Source organism: Semicossyphus pulcher, unplaced genomic scaffold (genome assembly GCF_022749685.1).
Source record: "Semicossyphus pulcher isolate SPU_LCO1_2020_fin unplaced genomic scaffold, fSemPul1.0.p SCAF_19, whole genome shotgun sequence".
Classification (NCBI taxonomy): domain Eukaryota; kingdom Metazoa; phylum Chordata; class Actinopteri; order Labriformes; family Labridae; genus Semicossyphus; species Semicossyphus pulcher.
In genome coordinates this window covers 18,755,472-18,779,522 of record NW_027211692.1, presented here as the reverse complement: position 1 = coordinate 18,779,522, position 24,051 = coordinate 18,755,472, and the positions used below count along the sequence as shown (strand labels likewise).

Sequence of the window (24,051 nt, the reverse complement as noted above, 5' to 3'; positions counted from 1 at the left end):
TATGAGAAAAGGGACAGAAGGAGAGAAACTTTTAGACAGTTTTCTCTACGGGGACAAATGAGAATCTAAATTTCTCTGCTTGGATACAGCAGGAAGTGAGGAGCGTCTGTTTTCTGTAATTTCTAAGTGTGGAACACGCCGGAGCTGTTTGCCTCCAAAGTGCACTTTATGCACTTTAACATTTAGGAGCAAAGCATGTGCTGTTACTTTGTATCTTTGTGCTATTCTCAGAGAGCACCTGTGTAGAGATGTAGGTTTCCTTTTAACAGCAGAAAGAAGGAGCAGGTTTTTACTGTAAAGGCTTTTTAGTCAGCTGCAGAGCCCTATGAATTGTGCTAACTGAACCTGACTAATGGGGGTTTACAAATAAAGTTCAATCGGGAAGGTTTAACAGAAGTAACCTGAGTGCTTGTGTATGCTAAGTGATGTAAGTTGTTTCTACCGTTGTTCTCGTCTTTGATGGGGAAGCAGAGGATGTTCCGGGTCCTGAAGCCCGTGCTGTCGTCCACGCCGCGGTAGAAGAGAGGATGGGAGTAGGCGTCCTTAATGTTCAAGATCTGACCAGTGGTCGCCACGTGACCTGCAATGCCCTGATCTGCTGGAATACGGAACTCCTTCTGCTCGACACAAACACAGAAAATATCTTGTGTCAATAATAGGCATACTATTTCTCTCGAAAAGGTCACAGGAAAGACATCGTTATATTGTGGAAAACAAGCTGCACATACAATACAATGTGTGCTTGTGTGCTTTACCTCTTCGTCACTAACCACGCCCCCATCAAACACCTTCGCCACCAGCTCATGGCTGACACGATCCAGCAGGAACACAGAACAGCTACAGAAACAAGAGCGGCACGGTTGAAGAGAGCATGGAAATGAAAAATTCAGTTTTAAGTAATTTCGTCTGAGGTCATTTTGTAACCTTAATTAAAATGCGGGAAGTCAGTTAAGAGCAAATTGCCAAGATAGCCTTTTAAAAATGGAGATAAAGCACACTCTCTCTCTCTCTCTCACACACACACACACACACACACACGCACGTTCCCTTTTACACACACTTTGGAACATCTCTTTGAAGATGAATCAGAGGGCTTACATCTCTGCATCACTGAGGTTCCTGGCCTCCACTATAATTTCCTGTAACAGCACCGACACATCATCTGAAAGAATTGCAGAGAGAGAGAGAGAGAGGGTGAGAGAGGAAATAAAGGGGAAGCAGAGGAAATTAAAGGAATACAGCAAAAAGCCCGTACAGACAGAGTCACAGATTACACAGTGGGCATCGCGGGATCAGCTGTACACACTGATAAGAGCTTTTGTAATCAAGCGACCCGTACACCAAGAGGCAATTTGCTCTACCAGCAGATCAATTTTTTGTGCCCACATCATGATGAATCATCAATGACTTATTCTACTGTTACTGCTCGCTGTTAGATAAGAATCCAAATGCCTCGGTGTAATTATAGGGATGGAGAGGTGGAGCTATCGCTCTTAATGCCCTTTTGATTTTATGGTTATGATCGCGGCTGTAATCACCTTTTGGGTCGCTAATTTCTCATTCAATTACGTGCACAATTCGCTTCCCTCTTGATCACTTAAATATCGACCATTAACACAAATTGGACTACAACATTCCTCCTTCACGGAGACAGACAGGCAGACAACAGACAACAGACAGGCAGACAGACTTACCCAAGTGTGTGAAGAGATTCTTGGCCACTTGTAAGAGCGCCTATGTGAAGAGAAAGTGCAAAAGGTCAAAAGGCAGCTTCATGTATATTTATGTATGAATACATTGCATTACGTGTGTGTGTGTGTGTGTGTGTGTGTGTGTGTGTGTGTGTTCAGTACCTGGCACTCCACTTTGAGTTTCTGTTCTTTCTGGAAGGCCAAAGTTGAAGTGAGGACCGTCGAAGTGTAGCAGAAACAGTGCTGGATCGCATGCTCATCTGCCTCTGTGTGTCTAAAAAAGGGAAGAGACACACATGCACGTACACACGCATGCACACGCACACACACACACGCACACACACACACACAGTCTCATGATGAATCTAAATTGAGACAGAGCTAATAGGCTGCTGTGGGACTCTGGCACTCCCAAACATCAGATATTCATTATAAACATGTCAGAAAATTAATCTGCAGCTATCTGGTTATGGATAATTCATTTTCAAGCATAAATTCCAATCATTCTCCCGTTCCAGCTTTTTAATTCAGAGGATTTGCTGCTTGTTATGTTTCATATCACTGCAAACTGAAAATCTTTTGAGGTTTGGATGGTGGGTCAGAGAAAACAAGATATTATCTTAATTTTTAAATCACTTTATCAGTGATGGAGAGTGAAGTATTGTACATACAGTTAGGACTCGGATACATTTATCTCACAGCTATATTTGAGTGAGTTTATAAATGATGGAGTTTTATAGATTAAACTACAGAGCAGTACTTTTTTAAAGTAATATTCCAATTATATATATGATATATATAGAAGTATGTTGTAGTAATCCCCAGGCTTCTCAGCTCAGTCTGCAGGCTGCTGTGAACGACAGGTTTCACACAGTTTGTTTTTTTTGGTGACGTTACAAAGTGCAGCCTCAGCAGGCTTTGGAGAGCTGGCCAATCAGAAGACAGTAGGCTTGTAGGGGCGGGGTTTCTTAAAGGGACAGAGCTGACTGCGTCGTTTCAGGTAGAGGCTGTATGAGGGCCTGCGCAGAGCACCAGTGTGAGAAAAATGATGAGTTTTTTTAACTGCAAATTATGCTAAGCTACTCCACAGGTAATTTTTTTTCGGCCCATCCAGTCGAGGCAGATGGCTGTTCAACATGAGTCTGGTTCTGCTCGAGGTTTCTGCCTGTTAAAAGGAAGTTTTTCCTTGCCAATGTGCCGAATATTCTAACTCATGGTGATTCATGTTTGGCCTCTCTTTAAATAACATAACAAAGAGACGGTCTAGACCTGCTCTTTTATTAAAGTGTCTCGAGATAACTCTGGTTATGATTCGTTGCTATAGAAATAAAATTTGATTGATTGATTGATTGAGGTATCACAGAGTTAAATATGAAGCTTGGAATGAGCATAATACCCTTTAAGGCCTGTCAGGTTCCCTAAGGTCATGCTCTTGTTTTCCTTTTTATTTATAGTGTCATTTCCTGTTTTATTTTGAAACTCACCCTTGCCTTTCAGATCCCTGCTCCTTGTGTCTCCTGCCTCATGTGCCAACCCCGCCCTAATTAGACCCACCTGTGTCTTGTTTCCCCTTGAATAGGCCTACCTGTGTATATACAGTATACCCTGTGTGTCTTCCCTTTCTTTCACTGTGTGTTCCTTCATGTCGCCTCGTTTCACCATTCTTCCTAGTGAGTGATTTTTGTGTATGACCTATGACCTTAGTCTGCCCCTTTTCACTGTGATTTCCTGTGTCTTGAACATTAACTGGACATTATACTCTGTGTTTTGCTTTTACCTGCTTTGAGTGAGTCAAGCATTTTTGAGTCTATCATCTGATATTCCCTTGGTTGTGTCAATTATCCTTAATTCATTATTCATGGATATAATCTGTTGATTAATAGGTAACGAAAATTATCCTTAGCTGCAGCCCAAAAAGCAAGGTGAGATTTATAATTAATATTCTTAGTTTATATCTTAATGCGATCAGTCGACAGCATTAAGAGCCAAATGAAGACTGATGAATGAAATTATCTGCAGTGACCTCAGTAATGCCAGTAATTGCCTGCAGTTGCTGCTCACTGCCTACAGAGGGCAGTGGCACATTATTGTGTTGCTGTCAGGAGAAAGTGTGTAGCTCAAGGGCTTTATCCCCCTGAGCTCAGACTCCCAGGAATCCTAGCAGAAGAAGGCAGGATTTTCAGCGGCCTGGGAACCTCAGTTAAAGGGCAGTTAAGTTCACTCTCCCACAAGAGGTGCAAATCCTGCATGACTGACGTTCAGCAGAGACGTCAGCCTTTAAGTCAGGATGGTAGAATAATGTTCTGAGGTAGCAGCTTGTTATTTGCAGTCACAACAGAAAATAGTCTCAATTTCCACAGCTAGAATGAAAAGCAGCAGGTGTCCTTTTCATGAGCAGAAGTTGGATACACACAGGAGGAAATAACAGTTTGAAGGAAGAAAATGGCATTTATGTAGAATGAATTTGGTGTTGTGTGACGCTGCCATGATTGGCTGCTGTTTTCCAAAGATACAGACTGAATTAGACTCTGCCAGACCACAGTTTTCAGCCAACAGCCAACTAACAGTGCTGCAAACTTAATTTGCAACATTACCCATTAACCCGTGTCGGCCTTGTGTATTCTTCAGCTGCTAAATGTGTTACACTGCTGCTCAGGGTGCAGGTTTGTCTTTAGAATCGTTCTGCATACTCTCTCACAACACCACACTGTGTATTCTCACAGGCTCCGTGCATGAAGCAAAGATTAAATTAGGCTTGTGCTGCTTTGTGTGCAGAGTTGTCATCTGCTGGCACCAAAGCTGATTTATGCACCTGTTACTCAGGTCACAATATGTTTTGATGCACCTGTGTTGGGAGCTAAATTTCCCTTTAAGGAGGCCAGCGGAGGGAAGTAGAAAAATATGGATGTGATTATGCAATCTATATGATGAGGAGGATGTGTGTTTGAGATATACGCGTCCTCTAAAGCTGGAATCACAGTGCTCGGAGCGAAAAAGAGATTTATCACATTTTAAGCACAGTTGTGACAATAATCCTGCTGCTGTTACTATGGTAATGAGATGCCAGCTCCGTCATCAGTGCCCGTGGCAGAGGGAGAAATTATAGGACATGATCCCAGAGAGAGAGCGAGAGAGAAAGAGAGAGAGAGCATGCAGAGCAGAGGGGACTGTATGTGAATGCAGAAAGTGTGTAAATTCTGTGAATATGGGGTTGTGTGAAGATGGATAGATAGATAGATAGATAGATGCAGCGGTAGTGTTTTCTAACAGACCTCTTTATTCAGGTGATAGCAACATAGCTCCTGGCAACAACATCACAAACACACGCACAAATACATGCCAATACATGGTGCCAAACCTCGCATCCAAGCTATCCGCTGTTAGATTCATGACCTGACTCGAGATCATCACATAGCCATCTGCATGATCACACACACGCACGCGCACACATGCACAACCACAGATTGGATGATGTGACACGGGGTACAAAGCCGTGGTATCCGTCCTCGCCGGAGCGAGTGGCACATCCTGCTGGTTAGCGGCAGATTTCAGTGGAAGCAGCAGCTCGCTCTCAGCTGCTCTAAACTCAACAAATCTGCGCTGGTGAGCTCAACCAATCAGCTGATCCATCCCAACATTACTGTAAGCTGCTGCCAGATAAATCTCTGAATCTAGCATGAGTCAGCGCTTCAGGATTTAGGAAAAGCCAAATCATCTTCAGACTGACATCCCAGCTTTTTAAATATACTTCAGCCGTGGCTTAGTTAAAAAACGTCTGTCTGAACCAATGAAGAAATGTAGTACAGTATGAAGACAGCGTCTGACATACATACCTCTGCCCACCCTGTTTATTGAAGGCACACGCTAGCGCCACCACCTGACCGGTGGCCCTGCTGGCCACTGGTACACAGAGCATGGAGGTGATCTCACAGCCCAGCATACTGGACAGCTGCCTACGCTCCTCCTGAGAGGAAGAGAGGAAATCTGTTCAGTATAAAGACAGAACAAAAAGACAGATAGACACTGCAGCGAGATAAGAAAGAGAGAAGTTGTCTTCTTACGGCGCTGATGTCCTGAAGGGTGATAGACTTCTTCTTCTCGACAACCTGACCGAAGCGCCCAAACATCAGCTGAACAGAGTAGATACAGGGAGAAAGATGATGAACAGGTGAGTGAAAATTAAGGGAGGGGAAGAAAAACAGCGTGATGAGTGCAAGCGAAAAGAGGAACGCTGACTCGGTGAAACTATAGGTTGTTTATTCTAAGAAAGGTAATAACCTCCCTTGTTAAATTAGCACAAATAGCCCGTGTAGGTTTTTTTTTGTGTCCCAATTTCTCTTCACACCAACTACTATCCAGATTTCACACATCATTTAGCCTGGAGCACACAGTCTATTCGCTCCATAATGGAAAGCCTGTTAAAAAATGCTACGTCTGCAGCACAACCAGGGAGACAGGAGCCTTAAAGCGACCCAAAGGAAGTGATTACTCCTCTTGACCAAATTTCTTAATTATCACCCCTGACTATACCGGATTATAACAGATTACACGTGGGAGGTTTATTCTATGGTGTCAGTCAAAGAAAAGTAACACGCAGGGTTACACACTTAAGCTTGTTAGAAATTACAACCCTCCCTGAAGACCTCATGGCCCCCAGTGTGAGAAACACAAGACTGAATGAAGGTATGATTAAAAACAGGAAAAAGTATCAAAAAAAAGACCATGTCAGAATGAATGATTGTGTTTGTTGCTCTCACCGGGAAGCTGATCTCCTCCTCCAGGACTTTGTCTCCAACTACCTAAAGGTCAAAGGTCACAGGTTATTCATTGTCCAATTCACCTTTCGGCGAATGAGACATTCCTGAAACAGTGGATGGCTTTTGTGTACCTGGCAGAAAAGCTGGTGGTTGTCCTCGGACACCAGCAGCAAACAGCAACACTGCGAGTGAGTCTGCTCCTGCAGCTGTAGAGAATACACAACACAGAGTCAGTCGTGATGAATCAACACAAACATCTCGCTTTATCAGACTCGGTCAGATTGTTTTTTAAGCTTCAATTTGAGGTTGCTTGGAGCGACGTGGAGGTGTGAGGATGAGATTAGAAATCAGTGGAAAACGAATGAGAAATTAATATTTTCTTTACTGTCCTGCAGGAGCATCAAAGTTTTACTAAGATAGTAATGGTGACTTTATTTATTCAACTGTATTTGCAAAGGTTTGCAATAAAAATGTGTGTGTATGGAGGGTGTAGATTTTACTCATGAAATCTCTTTCACAAGTGATCATCTCATCGAAATATTCAATCTTTGTAAATAACAGAAACCTGCTGCAATTTTAGCACAAAATGAACGTGTTTCTAAACCCAGACAAGGTCACACATACAGTAGGTGTCTGTGTGTGTATAAACCACTGATTGTTTATGCAGTCTATGCTATAAATGAAGGTGTGTGTGTGTGTGCCTCTCGCTGTTCTGCTCTGTAAGAGCTGCAGAGTTGCAGCCAGTTTCCTGCTGCTATCTGTGATGAGAAACAATTCATTCACATTCATAGGCTGAAATCCTCTCCGAGGTGAAAACACACAAACTAAACTACGGTGTGTTCACCAGCATATACATGATCACACGTACATAATCACACATACATGCTAACACACCCACACACAGTGATAGGAGCAGCGTTTCCTCACACGACATTCTCCTCTGTAATCCACAGAGCTGGATGGAGAACAAGCAGGACGGGGATAAACACCATCCGCTGCCTAACCCCCCCCCCCAGAGTCACATACACAAACACGCACACACGTACTCACATACACAGAGCATGGACAGACACACACGTAAAGCATGTCGCTGCGCCCACATATAATAATAAGCCCCTCAACCCCATTTTTCCCAAATGCTCCTAATCCCATAAGAGCCGCCCTGAGCACTTCCCACCAAACTGACGATTCTTCACAAGCAACAATCTCCCGCTCCTCTTCCTCCCTCCTCCTCCTCTCCCTCGCCTCTTTTTAACAATAAACAGGCGAAAAAAATCATGTTGGATTCAAAATACATCTTAAAACCCCCGCAGCCTATTGAATCACCACAACTTCTCGCCCTGCTTTCCCTCAGATCCAGGAAAAATAGTCCAAATTCAGGTTTTAGAGGCATCAGGACGTTTTACATGCAGACTGCACTGCTGCTGGGTGCTGTTTGACCTCATGGAGCTGGTCATACTGCATCTGCGTGGCATAGGTGCAGGGAAAGGTCTGATGTGTGATACTTGTTTCAATATTGCCTTTTTAATCCTGATTTATGAAAGTAGGCGATTGGTTTAAAACCATTTTCATGAAGACTTTATCTCAGAAAGGAGTAGGGGTTGAGATCACAGGGTATCTCACGACACGATACATTACGATACGATACTGCACGATACGATACTGTACGATACTGTACGATACAATACTGTACGATACGATACTGTACGATACGATACTGTATGATACGATACTGTACGATACAATACTGCACGATACGATGCGATACTGTATGATGCGATACGATACTGTATAATACACTATGTTACGGTACAATACTGTATGATATGATACTGTACGATGTGATACGATACTGTACAATACCAAGCGATACTGTACGGTACAATACAATACGATACTGTATGATGCGATACTGTACGATACGATACTGTACGATACAATACTGTACAATACATTACTGTACGATGTGGTATGATACGATGTGATAGGATATAATGCGATACGATACGATACTGTACGGTACGATACTGTATGGTACGATACGATACGTACGATACGATACTGTACGATACGATGCTGTAAAATACGATACTGTATGATACGATACAATACGATACGATACGATACGATGCTACGGTGCGTGGCCCACGACAATGATATAGACATGTTGATATATTGCAAAACAATCATATAATAGGGTAAGGGTTAGCTAAAGAATACAAAATGCCCCTAAAAAGATAAAGGATGGAACAACTGTAAAAGCAAATTAGGACATTATCCTTCGGCCGATTTATTTCCGTTCACGTTACCCTCATTCATGTCATAATCACCACCCAACTCAAAATCACAGGGAAATCTGTTTAGGCCGCTGTTTATTTGTAAATTAAAATATCGGTATTTGGCACCAGCCTATCGATAATTGTATTGCATGAGTTAGGATGATGATATATTGCTGTATATATAATTTGTCCCACCCCTAAACAGGACACTGAAGATAAACAGACCGCAGACTGAATACGTTTTCTGATGTTAACAGAAAACGAAAAAGAACATGAAGAGAGAAATAACACAGAGGCAGAAATAAGCTGCTGATTATGCACCAGAGTCCCTTTAATTAAGTAATCATTTAAGAAAAGGAATCAACACTCTAACCAATGACTAGTTCATCTTTTTTAATATCATTAATTATAAAAGATTTGCATCTTGTTTGTTGTGCAACAATCAAACAGACGCTGACAAATGTGCAGACTTTTTGTTTTTGTACTAAATAATAATGAGCCAAAGTGATAATCATGTGGACAGATTTCCTCTCCATAAAGAATAACAGGGCTGCTACTAACGATGATTTTTTTTATGGACTTATCATAGCTGATTTTTTTCCTAACATAAATAATGAATCCTTTTGTCTATAAAACGTATTAAAAATTTACTTTCAGGCAGAACAGGCAAGACATAGTAAAGCAGCGATTCCTCACAACTGAGACGCTGCAACCAATGACTGTAATGTGCCTAATTTTTCAACTGTAGAATAAGAATAAGTAGAATAAATAAAGAATTATAAGTATGTGTATACATCCATTAGGCTCCTCAGAAGCTCTCTATTTGTCTCTTTGATGCAGTTTAACCTTCTGATCTCCCTCCTTTCTGCTGCTGTATCCTCTATCTTATATTTTCTTTATCTGTGAATAATTGCATACATTTACATTGTTACCAGGTTTTCTGCACAGCCTGTAGCTGATAGCTCCCTTCTCTCTCCATCTTACAGATAATATATATACAGAGAGGGCAAACTGAGGGGATGAAGTCAGTGTGTGATAAAAGCTTGTAGTATGGCTAACGACAGGTCGAGGGGAAGAAGTCACAGGGAAGGATTCCATATTTTGCGTACAGTACGTCTGTGTGTGTGTGTGTGTGTGTGTGTGTGTGTGTGAGGGAGCGTATGAGTGATCTCAGCCACTTACATAATTGATGACTTTGAGCTGGAGAGAGGCTGCATCAAGGTCAAAGAGCTCACCTGAAAGAGAAAAAGGAGAGAGGAAGTGGTGAGATATGGGAGTAAAAAAGCAGAGAGGAGTGAGGGCAGGCGGCGGTTAAGGAAGACGGAGAATGCAGAGCATGTACACATGTGGACAGAAAGCAATCCGGGGAGGGATGCATGGAGACAGCGAGGTCGGGGAAGGGTGAACGGGAACCAGCTAACAGAGGGACTAATAATCAAGACAAGGGAAGGGATGGAGCGCTGCCTGGACTGCAGATGAACGCGGAGGCAAAGAGCTGGAAGAGGAGGCAGAGGAGACTGAAGGCAACTCATATTTGCTGACAATTACCAGGGAGTAAACAGCGGTGATGTATGTGTGTGTGCGCAGGAACGGCATTACCGAGTTCACTTCCATTATGCATGAGATTTTAAACAGTGTTTTTGTAAAGTGTCGTGTTTTCACGCAGGAGCTGTCACACTTTCCTGGTGCCACTGACAGAGTCCATCATTGAAATTCATAGAGCTTTTTATCCAGATGGGCTCCCCCTATTAACATACCTCACCTCCACTACACCAGGGTCTGTGTGTGTGTGTGTGCAATTGTGTTTGTCTCCAGGTTTGGTGTTTGCATGTACAGGGTGTAATGTAGGATGTTTCAGGTTTATCAATATGTTTTTATGTACGTTGTTAACAGTGTGTGTGTATTTGTGTTTGTGTGTGCATACCACAGAGTTGCAGGATGTTGCGGTCCAGCTCGCAGTAGTCCTGGTCTGAGACGTTGAGGTGCAGCAGTGCATTGTGGGACTGTATGGGAGAGGGGCTGAGAGGAGGCCGCTGGTAGGGCGAGTGGACAGCCTGGACTCGAACACACGCCACCGAGGCCTGTGACGAAGAGCAAGTATGCAGAGACAGATTGAATAATGTGAAAGTCATATTTTTATCTCCTTTTATTTGGTCCAACTGGGATCCTACAAAATAAATCATGTCCCCATAAAGGTATCCCTCCATGTGTGTAAATGCAAAACACACATTTTTGGAGACCAACAATCAATGAAAGTTTTTTCTTTCGTCGATATTGGTCTAACTTTGATTCCCAAATCTTTCTCAAAGTTATCAATTGATAAAATATTTTTTTGGGATGTTTTGATTTGAAACTTTGTGATGATTTTTTGTAAAATCGTGAATTTTCATAAGGTTACAATTCGGGGCGCTGGTTTAGTTCAGCGATTAAGTCGTGCGTACCATGTACAGGCTACAATCCTTGATGCAGCGGCCCCAGGATCGACTCCCACCTTCGGCCCTTTGCTGCCTGTCATGCCCTACTTCCTTGACTAGCCACTATCCTCTTCTAAAGGCAAAAAATAAACAATAATAAAAACCTAAATAAATGTTTTTGAAAAAAGGTTACACATCTTTTAGAGGCTGGCCATCTATATATCTCATTGTCTTTGGTTGATTAACACAGATAACACCTTCTTGTAGAGTTTATACAGGCTGTGATTACTCCTTCTTGAAACACCCTGATGGTGGCCCTGTGCCGAAATGTGTTAAATAAAGAGCACATTCTTACAGTAACTCAACTACAGACTGCCAAGTTATTTTTTCAAAATTGTGACCAAAAACAGACAGAGAAAGAGAGAGAGAGCTTACATGTTTCTCCAGCATGTTAATATGCTGTTCATCCTGATCAGACAGTGGATTACAGCCCACCTGCAACACAAGCACACAATTCAGTCCTGTCCAGGTCACTTAATTTAGTTAATGATGAAGCAATCAGATAAATCCTTAAATGCTTGTATAATATCTACATTTTCATAGAGGAGGAAGTTATAACATTGAAATGCCTTTTTTCAACTTCAGTTTACTAATCCTTTGAATCTCTGTTAAATGTCTGTGCAAGGACTCACAAGTAAGACAGCGATGGCCTTGTCCCGCTCCTGGTCCAGGATGGGGATGACAACAGCTACAATAAAGAAAGAAGAACAAAAGGAAAGAAAAGCTTTCATAATACATATTGGATTGATGACATATTGGACCGCTCCTTTCATCCCCATCCTTTAATTTTCTGTCTGTGTACTTCTTGTCCTGCCCTTCATCCTGTTTGTTCCTCATGTTTTAATACTAATAGAAATAAGCAGGGGAAATGACCATGGAAATAAATAAACCCAACGTCCTTGCGGAAAACATTTGTTATTCTCATCGATGTCGAGCAGATAGCGACGGCAGATCTTTATGGACACAATAAGTTTGCTGCATGTGTGGACAGCGGACAAAACAACACACAGAACGATGTGTACCACAGCGGTACTTCTTCTTCTTCTGCGGCATCATTAAATGTTCAGCGGTACTTATTGATCCGCAGGGTGCAGAGCGGTCATGCCTGTGCACCTGACAATGTCTCTGTGATTACATCCCTCCAGGTTATTCTCTCAACTCTACTTTAGATAAAAATGTTAATTTAAAGAGGAATGCAGCGTCTATTCATTCTCCTTTGGTCGAACTCTCGCTTTTTTTTCTCCTTTCATTGCTTTTTTCTCTGGATCCGGTCCAATTCTACTTCCCACGCTGCTCTATACCTCTCCCTCTGCAATCATCATCTCTTGTTCACTACTTCTCTCTCTACCTCTCGTTTGTTTTTGTCTCCCACGTTCTCGCGTCTCTCTGCCCCTCTGTATGCACACTCACACATCCTCAAACAAGAACACACACTCAGATGTTGGTCCATGTTTTCAGACCACCGGCATCATTCAAACCCTTCAGCATACACACACACACACATATTGTTGAACCACACACACAAACCTCTTCTGTGTGCTGGTAACGGTGCCGCCAGGCAGATTCTGTATTTCTCCGGCAGTTCCGGCAGAGGAAGGCCGGCGCACTGACATCGCTTCAGCTGGTCCACGATACTCCTGAGAAACAGATACAGTAACAGTCTGTTAGACACCGAGGAGACACAGAGGAAGAGGGGATTTGGGAGACAATTGGAGCAAATGGAAAAACAATCACGAGCAGTGGAAAAACAGACACGTTTTATTCATCTACACGAACCAAAACATGTTTAAATAGAGCTATTATTCAGCGAAAAATTATATAAACTCTGTCTGTGTGTGTGTATGCTGGCCAGGAGTGAAGCCAGGTGTGATGATGGCAGAGGTGAAGGCCTGTGTGTGTGATATTTAATACAGAAGGCAGCTTTCTTATGCTAAAATATGAGACATGGGTTTGTTTATTCTGGACTGAGTACTGCCAAAGGACACAAAGACACACACATCTGCACACACATGCGCAAAGTCACACAAGTGAGCGCACACACACTCGGACCTGCATGAATATGAAAATGAAGGACAAAAAGGAAGACATTTGTTTCACTCATGAATGCAGGTAAATGTATTATCTGTGTGCATGGTGCCTCGATTTAAAAGTCTCCATTTATTTCAGCTCACACAGGAAAAAAAGAAATCACATTGTAGTTTACAATTGTTCGCACATACATCTGACCTTCGTGTAACAGCTTTGTTTTAAGCGGCTTTCCTGCACGAGCATGAAGCCAGTTTATAGAGAGCACGGCACAGAGAACGAACCCACCTGGGGTGTCGTGAAAAATAGTTATTTAGTTCCTCTGCGCATGTGACACACCACGTAGATAATAAGATCTGAATGTATGTGCTGTATGGAGATAGATAGAGGGGCAACTGAGTGCATCAGAGGGCTGGGACTCAGAGGTGGACATTGCTCAGATACAGTAAAAGTGTGTGTGTAGTAGCACTCATAAAGATCCGCCTGTGATTAATCGATCCGGGTGATGCTCATGGCTTCATGCCCCGGCTGTAACCTACACTATGAGCTCCATTCGTCATACCCATCATTAAGAAACACTGCAGTTCCTTATGGCTAATGGTGTGTTAAACTGCACGACTATAAAAAAGTTTAATGGCTAATTCCAGGTCATTATGTCTTTTCTTAAGATATACTGTGTGCAATTAAGGTCCCTGTACTGTGACATTTGCTTTACGAGGCTTTACAGGTGACATATAACAGCAACGTCATGCTCAACAGTGAGTTGAATACTTTCTGCACACAGGAGGAGCTCTGTTCTAACAATGATTAGTCTTTGTTTCAGCGTAATGTAGCTCAGCGTAAGTTCAAGCAGGAAGTTCATTCTCTCTCCCCCTCTCTGCTCTTCTTGTTTGATGATCAGCTTATTATGGACGTTACCATTTGTAAGAACTAAACCATCCAGATTTAGCCTCGATGTCTGCCGACCAATCATCCTGCTGTTGTAAGATTTTAAAGCTGTTCTCTTCTCTCTGCTCTCTGTCTGTTGCCTCCTCCACCCCAAACACCTCCAATCCATCTCATCAGTGTCCAAGTCCAGCTCCTCAGCTCATCCTGCATGCTTCCTTCACCACCACCAGTGTCTAGACTCCATCAGGGGGTATCCTATCCTGCTCTCTGCATCACTACTCTTTCGAGTACATGAAGACATCACGATGGGGTCTAATCACCAAACACTTTGCACATCTTTCCAAACTTCTAAATAAATAATTGCTCACTCATAATGAAGTCTGAATTTGCTTCATCACTTGTGCGTAGTTGTAAGTTGGGAAGCTTGTATGCAGTCATTTACCAGCTGTTGATTCAGAGTTAGCAGGTTGTAATGAGTGAAAATGAGACTGAAAACTTCACAGTTACTATTTCCATATGAGCTGTTTGCATTGGGCTGTGGACCACCCACAATCCTTTTGTACTGTGGTTGTGGTTATGTACTGTATATTGCCTGAAGAGCGTTTGCTGTTACATTTATTGTGCTTATCACTTACAGGTAATGTAGCTAAAATATGAATAGGCTTTAATACAAAATGAAAAAAAAGTGAAAGTTTCAGATAGATTTGCACATAACCTGAAACAGTTTATTGCAGCAGTTGTGTAGCTGCATTGTGTGCTGCACATGTGTGACTGTGTTCTGTGTCTCTTAAAGACCTTTGACTGAGAGTCTTCCTCTCGCTGTATTTCTAACAATATCTTGCTGTGAGGCTTCAGTTATCTTGTACAATACAAATAGTTTAGAGGATAAACGCTTATGGAAGCTGTCTTTGCAGAACTTTTGTGTGCATTTGTGTGTGTGTGTGTGTTTGTGTGTGTCAAGGTCCAGTTAATGGGCCTGTATGTATTAGGAAGTGGGCTGGAATATAGCTCGAACAAAGTGGCCTTCTGCCTCTCAGATGGGTTCAGTGAGTGTGTGTGTAGGTGTTTGTGCTTGTTTGTGTGTGTCTGTTTGTGTGTGTGCCAAGGTCTTGATAACAGGCTTATATAAGCAGGTGAATCGGAGGGAGAAAAGTAACAAAGTGCCCTGTAGCTCTTTTAATATCCCCGCTACGTCTAGCCCGCATGCAGCCCTGACAAATGTGTGTGTGAGCATGTGTGTATGTGTGCGTTCTCCTGTCTGTGTAAGCATGTGCGTGTGTGATCTGTGGTTTGTATGGCAATGAGGTGTTGGAATAGGGTTCTTGTCTGACAAACAGACAGTTTCATCTATATTGTATTGTTGGTTTTTGCCGTAGCGCGGGCAGCAGTCGCAGCAGCACGCGGGGCTGTAGAGCTTCAGAGAGCACTTAAGAGAGAAGAGGATCGCCGTGTCTCGCCGAGGGACCCCGGGTGCTGTCACCTCAGCTATTAGCCGTGCAACGCTTCCGCGGGGGGAAGAGGGATTGAAGGTGAGAAAGAGAAAAGAGGAGCGGCTGGGAGGCAAAGGGTCGGGGGGAAGGGAGGGGGAGTAGAAGGACCGAAACACAGCCGGTTTAGTGCTTCATGGCTCTTTGGGGAGAGAGCAGGTTAAGAGGAAAAAAAGGGCAACTGCAGGCTGTTGCTGTGAGGTGGGAAGGTGGGATAGCAGACGACAAGAGAGGGAACGGGTTCATCAAAGAGACAGAGAGGAAAAAAAGGAGGGATAAAAGATGAGTTTTAATGAGAGAGGAGAGGAGATGAGAGAAAGGATAAGAGATCTTGTGCTCAGACGCTCCTCTCTCTGTGTTGATGATGTGATTTTGGACTTGTCACACAGAGCAGCCTCCGTTTCCCCTCCTCATCTCTCCCTTGTTCTACTGTAAAACATCTGCAGCCTGCTGCTGACACACACACACACACACAGCGTACACACCTGATCTTTCCCTCCGGTGGCAGCTCATGCGGCGGGTCTTCACATAGCAGCCTCGAGTCTCCCTCCAGGACGTAGAAGCACACACACTCCTGGAATAACACACACACACACACATAAACATGCACATTCATTTGTAAGATTAATCAGATTGTAATTAATTTAATGAGCGATGAGGCTCATGTATTTGTAAGCAGGCCTGAGCCTCTGTGTCCTGGTCTCGTGTCAGGGCTGAGGCCTGCAGCTCTGACGCTCTGAATACTAACAGGAAGCTTTTGTTTCAGGTAATAAATCAAGCAAATGTCACTTTCGTTCAGCTCTTTGTGCAAATGTGGAGTTTGTGTGTGAGCAAATACCGTGCCGGGTAGCAGCTCCTGTATGCTGTCTCGGAGGGCCGCTCGCAGCGAGCGCGCGTCGACAACCGCCGCCAGCCGCAGCAAAGCATCCTGGGGAGGGAGACAAGCAGATGCCCTGATGTCTGTTTTGGTTGTTTGTTTATGATCTCGACATGCGGCTCCAAAAACCTGAGGCCTTGGCTATAGTTTTATAGTCATTTCTTTTGTGGATACAAGGTTTATGTTTCAACAACTCTTCCCCAGATATTTAGCTTGGCAGGAAACAACATTTAAACTGTGTCACACTCTGCAAACTCAAAGCAATCTGTGCACGTTGGAGGCACTAAAAGATGAAGTGAAAATCGTCAGGGATTACTGGAGTTAGTTTGGCTCTTCAGGACACTCGATGCTTTTGTTTCATTTTGGCGGAGTGAAAACAGAACACTTGACAATTCATTTGCAGAGTTCGCTGTGCAAGAAGCAGCTGATTATGCAGAAATGAAATAGCGTATGGCGGCACTACTGGTAAAATGCCATGGTTCACAAATTACATAACGGATATTTACTTTCACATAGTTGCTGCACTCCATAAAGAAGCACTTAACTTGGAGGAGAGCGGTGGCCGTCTTAATTACAGTCTGCCTCTGATCAAATTTAACAAGAGCCCGTCTATTTTTATCTGCTCTGACTTAGATTAAACATCCTTCCCCATCAAAATTCACTACATGAGCTGCTCCTAAAGACTGACAAGCATGAAGGATCTCATCAGAGCTGAGACCAAGCAGAGGGAAATGGCAGATGATCGGACTAATTAGAGTCAAAGCTTGGTTTGTGCTGGAAGGAAGCTTTATCCAGCCTAGCTGTTCCATGTAGCCGCACTCCGCGGCAAGAAGCCAGAGAGGGCAGAACACAATAAACGCTACAAATGGAGATAATGGAAAGTCATGATGTTGAAAACACAAACAGACAGAGGTTGTTCTGTGAAGTTCAAAACCCTTTCTGCTCCCTCGCCTCCAAACGATCGGGCAATTGCTGCATAAAGTCGGAGTGCTCCGTTTTGGGAAAGAGGAAAATGACAGAAAAACAACAGGCGGTCCAATTCTGATGTCACGAAGGTGTAAGAGGGGAGTAAATGCTGGTGACCATTAAACAAGCACTACTTCTGTTTCTAACAGCTTAAAAGGGACGGTGTAACGGCTGCAAGGTGAGGGCAGTTTGTTTACTTCAAGTGCCCTTTTTTGGTCCTCTTAAAATCTCTAGTTTAACAAAGATGAGGTTTGGGAAGAAGCGGAAGAAATAGGAAAACAGCTGATCCGAGATAACAGGGCGGCTTATAGTCTGAGGGCATGCAAGATTGAGTTTGTGCCTCGAGGTTTCTATATTTTTTTACCTTCTACAAACATTACGAGCAGACGAGCAGCTCACAACCACAGCTCTATCAGAGGAGCGCTCCTAACATCCCAGCTGACAGCTCCACATTCACACCATACGAGTATTTACACTGCGTGCAGTCTGCTTAAACCCCTACCAGTTCCAGTTATCACACTGCATTATTATTGCATGTAACCGCAGTCTGCAGAGAGGATCTTATACCGGGGCTTCAAAATCTGATCAAAGCACAGAAAAAGTGGAAGAAATCGCAGAGGCCTAAGACGCTGCGGCTTTTTAAAAAACTGTGTGCTGAATATAAATTTGGATCATGTTGAAACTATCGCCAGATCATGCCTATCCAGTTGTTCTGACAAAGCTGTTAGTCAGACAGCCGAGCCGGAAGGGAGAGCATCTTGTCCCGTCCTTTAGCACACAATAGCACAAAGGTACAGTCAGCTGGGGGGCGGCGGGGCGCCATGTTCCACTGAGGGTGCCCATCTGTCACCCTCTCTTTTATTTTTATCTTTTTGACACCCCGCTTCCACCCCTTTCTCCTCTACGCTCACTCCTGTTTTTGAGTGAGAGTAATCATGGAAGACAAAGGAAAGGGCGGTAAAAGAGGAGGAGGAGTTGTTAGTGGGATGACAGGGAAGAGGGTCAAGGAGCGAGGGAGGAGAGGAGAGGAAAAAGGAGAGAAAGAGAGAGAGAGAGAGAGAGAGAGAGGAGAGCCCTGTCATGCCTGAGCACTCACTGTTGGTTATTACATATGATTAGATATGATTAAATGCGATTAGCTTTGATCACTCAATCAGCCTGCCAGAGTGCTGTTGTAATGAAGTTGGAGCTCTGCCAGCTCATCGCGTGTGTGTGTGTGTGTGTGCTGGACAGAGAAAGAGTGTGTGTTGCATCTTAAGCTGCAAATCTTGAAATGCCGGTGTAAATCCTGATAAGTAATGTTTGATGAAAAGTAGATCTGAACAGCAGACAAACAACAAGATTCCTGCTCGCTCTGCTGTCAGAAACCGGGAGAGGATGGACGCTGAATCTTGTCATCCCTTGTGTGTATGTGTATGCGTGTGTGTGTGCACGTGCATTACTAGCAATAAGATGTATGCCTCGGTAAATGTCAGAGTGTGTCTTATGACCTTTCACTATCATTTCTTGCCATAAGCCTCAAACCGGCTGTTTTATTAATTTACCTGCGTCTTCACACATCACCACACACACACACAGACACACACAAACATATGCATAGATCCAACCACCCACTCACCAGACCCTGATACACACACACGAGCATGATTCTTTGTTTCAAATGTAACATAGCTTTAACATTATTATTATTATTGCTTTAATTTTCACTTTTTACCACTAGTTCTTTACATTTGTGAACTGTTTGCCATGTTTTTTCTAAGGGCCTGTGTCCACTAACAGCATTTTTTGTGCTGGCAGCGCCTGTTTTCTATACGAAACCAATGAAGTTCAGCATTTTCAGCGTACAGTGTCCTCAGCAATAGAAATGCCCCGGCCATTAACTCTTTTTGTCGCACTCAGTTGAAAATAGTCCAACTTTTGGAACACCGGCGCACTCATCAATGACACTTCTCCCTCACCGACCAATTAATATCAATAAGGGGCGGGACTTCTGATGGAGGAGAAGCTAATCCTTTGTTTTTTCCAGGGTACAATTTCCAGGTGAAGAGCTGCTGCTGATGTCAGGACAAAATTCCTTTCCATTGTTTTTATGTTTTTTTTGTGAAATTTCTTTGAATAAAAGCAAATATGAAGCGTACAGAGCAATTTAAAACAGACCTACCGATCGCTACAGAGGGAAGCGGAAGACCCGCCAGACAACTTCTGTAACCTAGCAACAGTAAACGCCGGTGGGAAGCGCTCTGAAATTGAGGTTGTGGGCGCTGCCAGCGCAAAAAACTCTGTTAGTGGACACAGGCCCTAATGTGCCAGAAATGTCTTCTTTTGGGGGCTGAGAAGAAAATCCTATTTGTTGAATTGAAGATTAAACTTTACGAGCTCGTCAAGGGTCACTGAACCTCCTCCAAAAGCAGAATTAGATAGAGCACAATGTAATCCTCCAATTAGATTAAAACTGAGGCAGGTCTATAAATTTGAATGAAAACAGCGATAACGCTAATACACTTTGTTTTTCTGCTAATGCCATTTCAATTTAAGTGAATATGCCTGAAGCTTTTATCTGAATTGAGTTGAAAAAAAGCCATAATAAAGAACATTTTTAATACAAAAGGCCTCAAATCCCTCCTGACAATGGAGATAGAGCCAAAACAAGAGGGCCATTATGATAATGGTGTACTTTTTATTCTTATTTGAATATTTTTGCAAATGTACACTCATACATGTGAATTAAGACCCTTTGTCTGTCTCTCCCTTTCCTCCCTTCACCTCTTTCCACTTTAACCCCTTCGTCTCCAAGTTGATCTCCAGTTCTCTCCCTCCTCTCCTCTCCCGCTCCTCCTTTCATCAGGGCGCAGTCTTTGCTGTTGTTCTTATCGACAGCCTCTCTAATCACTCGCAGCGCTCTGACATTTTGAAGGGCAGCAGTGATCAGCATAACTAAACACGCGCTCCTCTCTTTCTTTATCTCTATCAGACACACGTGTACACATATTTACCTTAGGCTCTGTTTCTGTGTATCAGCTGACATTTTGTACGCGACACTGCTCACAGAAAACTGTAATTTAATATGAGTTTTAGGGTTATAGTTTAAAGTTTAAGTGGATTTAAAGTTCACAAGCAAAGTTTATATGTATAATATATGCTACACTCCAAGGCAAGAAGCCAGATATATAATATATAATATATATATTACTGAAAGCCAGAGCCCCAACAAGGCCCTCTAATGTGTTGACTTACCTGACTATCAGGGTTCTAAAGAAGGAGGTAGTGTTGCTTTAATCTATAAGTCTAGTTTTTCAACTCAAACTCCAAACTTGATGTTAATTTCAACTAATTTAAAGAGGGGGTATTATGCTGTTTCACATTTAAAGACATATATACTGTATATAAGTTACAATGTTCAAAAGAAACGCAAACACCTGCTAACACCTGGCTTTTTTGCTTAATGGGAAGGTTTACAATCGGCATTCAGACCCGGGTCAAATGACTCTGCAGTAGACCCGGGTAATTATCGCCTCAGCATCGATTGGCATTGATGGGAACACAAAACCTGTGTCGACACGCTAATCTCTGCCCCCTCTCCGGGCGCGATGCTATGCTAAGTCAGTAACTTCTACAACTCCTTGTCATCTCAGCTACAAATTCCACCCATCCTGACAAACTGATAAACAGACTGAATGAGTAATAGATACAATAAAGACCTAACCACTATAACATCTTCACTGTTTACGAACCCTGTTTCGGGCACGTTTGTGACGTTAGACGGTGACGCAGCAGAAAAGAGACCGACAGGAGTATACTTCACTGGCAATGGGAACAGAGACAATTGGTCTGAAAAACCCGCGTCAACGTCACAAAGTGCAGCTTCAGCAGGCTTTGGAGAGCTGGCCAATGTGGAGAAGGTGAGCATGTAGGGGCGGGGTTTTCTTTAAGGGACAGAGTTGACTGAGTAATTTCAGGCAGAGGCTATATGAGGGCCTGCACAGAGCACCAGTGTGAGAAAAATGTAACTGTAAATTATGCTAAGCTTCTCCACAGGTATCACGGAGTGAAATATGAAGCTTGAAATTAGCATAATAAGCCCCCTTTAAGGATATTGTATGATAACTATCCCCATCAACTTTAAAGTGCTTTGTCCAGGGTATCAGATTCCATCATTTCAGCTCCTTATTCAAAATGTGAGGACCATTTGGATATATAATATCTGGCTTTGCCTTAAATCGTCTAAGTGGAGCCTTTCTGACACGTGTTGAATCTTTTGGCTTCAATCAGTTTCTGCATGAAGCTCCTCACTGCACAGGTGACACGCTTGACTTCATCACGCAGGATAGTGGCGACATGGATTCATCAACTTTAACTGCACTGGGGAAACACTGCCAGGGTCCCTGGTCCATTTACTTCAGGGACAGGCTTGGTTATTCTAACACAGACCTGTTAAGTCGATTGATCAGAAAGAGTAAACATAGATCCAGGTCTTTTTCTGACATTGCAGCCATACTTCCTCAAAAGGACTCAAGTGAAAAGTAAACCATATGACAAATGTTTGCTTCCCTTCGCTGGCTCCTTATCTGAGCCAGATCAGACATTAAGATGCTTCTGATGATTTACAAAATCGTAAATGCACTTGCCCTTCATCCCTGTCTGATCTCCTTAAACCTTTGAATCCATCTAGGGCTCTCCGCTCTCACAACACAGGCTTCTGTCTGTCCCCGCAGTAATAAAGAAGTGAGCAAGCTGCAGGGCCTTTTCATACCGAGCCCCCGCCCCTCCTCAAAACTCTTGTTTTTGCCTTCACCTTCAGTTTTCCTGTAGCCTTACACCATTATCCTTCCACTAGGCCATTCATGTATTAAGCCTTGTTCTTTAAGTACATGTCCTGCCAAAGAAAAGACTGTAAACTCTCTGATCTCTTCAACCTTGTGCCCTCTCTCCTTGTTTCCTTGTGTTCTCCTTTTCTCCCTTCCTTGTTACACCTTTCTCTTAAATCAGGCTCTTCTGTGCTGCCATCCCGCATCTCTCTCTCTCTCTCTCTCTCTCAACCTGGACATTGGGGTCTCACTCCAGATGTTTTGGGGTATGAATATTTATCTTCCAGGTGTTTCAGTCTCTCCCCCTCTCTCTCTCTCTCTCTCTCTTTCTCTTTCTCTCTCTCTCTTCGTCTTTGTGATTGTTTTCTTTCTAGGGATGTAACGATACCTTGCAATGCAGTTAAAAAAGTATTTTGCGTCAACAACAGAGGAGTAAAAAAGTAGTTTAACCATTAACCAAGCAATTGGTTTTCCACAACTTATCAGCAGGAAAGGTCAATCTGATATCACTCTGGTGCAGCCCTTCATCAGTGCATGAGAGTCTGTAGCTGTGTCCCAATCCAGAGGCTGCATCCTGTTCTGTCACCGCATGTAAACTCTTAGCACGCGATGCTGCTGCTGCCGTCACACGCAATGTCGGCTAAGTTACGCTTTCAGGGCTTTTCGGTTACGCGAGGCAGCTTTTCAGTGAATGTGTTCCTGTTATCAGTGACACTTCGCCCTGGTGTTGGTTAACGCTGTGGCCACATAAACGGACCCTCCACGGAGCGGACGTGCCGCAGAGTGTTTACTTGTAGCGGCTGCACCTGCACCAAACATGGCGTGAGGTTGTGTGTGTCGGAAGTAGGAGACTTGAGCCTTCGTTTCCAAAAGTTACCGTCACCAGGCTTCTCACGCTGATTAAACATACATTTTAACGCCGTTACAAACAGTATATGCTTTATAAATAACACGACTGCAGCCCACAGGTCTGTTTGTATTTATAAAGAAACGTGTCGCTCCACCTGAACTCTTCTACTGTTATACAGGTGTCTGAGTTGGTGGAGCAAGAGTAGTAAAAGTAGGGATGGGGATTTATTTAGTACCCGGATCTCTGTTGCTTTCTCCTGTCAAAGACGTTTATCTGTGAGTTTTCACTGACCGTAGTTCATGCTCTTTAAGGCTGTGGCTCGCTGTGCACACTGTAAAGCCTCTTGAGGCAAATTTGTGATCTGTGCTTCATAAATAAAACTCGGCTTAATTGACAGAAAAACGAGGACAGTACGTTATTTCTTGGCTTCCATTAAGAGACAGGCTGAACAATTACAGTATAAAAAGCTTCCTGCAATCATGATTAAACATCATTATGTTTTTTCTAAGCCCTCCATTTTTCCTCTATCTATCTATTTGTTCAAACAGCAGGTTTTCATCCGTCGGCAGAAATGCATACACAGTCTGGAGTGTGCACTCCTCTCCTGCTAGAGCTACGCTCAATTTGCTCTTCAGGAGGGCACTTAAGCCTGAAACATCTCTGCGAAGCTGCTGCGGGGACGGTGTAAAAAGCAGCGCACATAGTGGTCAGCCTGCAGGTGTAATGGTATGGAAATGAGAGGCAGGATTTGAGTGTTGAGCAAGAAAATGCCGACATGCTAATAAATAGATGTGGGAAAAAAACAGGGTAAAATGTTCCCCTTTCATTCAGTCTTCTCCCCGAACTACAGCAGTCGTAAATCACAGTTAATAGAGAAGGAGGCAGACATTTGGCGCACAACTCCACGAGGACAACTCACTGAAAAGCTTAATTAAGTCTACATGGACAGAGC

The 24,051-nt window shown here is 43.3% G+C and overlaps 1 protein-coding gene across 1 annotated transcript in view; it reads right to left on the bottom strand.

Annotated features, from left to right (window-relative positions):
* LOC138597439 (cGMP-dependent 3',5'-cyclic phosphodiesterase) overlaps positions 1 to 24,051 on the bottom strand; it is a 127,161-nt gene that overhangs the window by 12,744 nt on the left and 90,366 nt on the right. Inside the window, exons 4-19 of the mRNA XM_069669039.1 lie at positions 16,440 to 16,529; positions 16,087 to 16,175; positions 12,729 to 12,838; positions 11,834 to 11,889; positions 11,577 to 11,636; positions 10,652 to 10,808; positions 9,910 to 9,962; positions 6,580 to 6,654; positions 6,449 to 6,490; positions 5,753 to 5,821; positions 5,525 to 5,655; positions 1,854 to 1,965; positions 1,695 to 1,734; positions 1,099 to 1,162; positions 756 to 837; positions 443 to 617 (exon numbers count right to left, since the gene is read on the bottom strand). Of these exons, the coding sequence (XP_069525140.1) occupies positions 443 to 617; positions 756 to 837; positions 1,099 to 1,162; positions 1,695 to 1,734; positions 1,854 to 1,965; positions 5,525 to 5,655; positions 5,753 to 5,821; positions 6,449 to 6,490; positions 6,580 to 6,654; positions 9,910 to 9,962; positions 10,652 to 10,808; positions 11,577 to 11,636; positions 11,834 to 11,889; positions 12,729 to 12,838; positions 16,087 to 16,175; positions 16,440 to 16,529 (1,405 nt within the window). The remainder of the gene's footprint in view (positions 1 to 442; positions 618 to 755; positions 838 to 1,098; positions 1,163 to 1,694; positions 1,735 to 1,853; positions 1,966 to 5,524; positions 5,656 to 5,752; positions 5,822 to 6,448; positions 6,491 to 6,579; positions 6,655 to 9,909; positions 9,963 to 10,651; positions 10,809 to 11,576; positions 11,637 to 11,833; positions 11,890 to 12,728; positions 12,839 to 16,086; positions 16,176 to 16,439; positions 16,530 to 24,051) is intronic.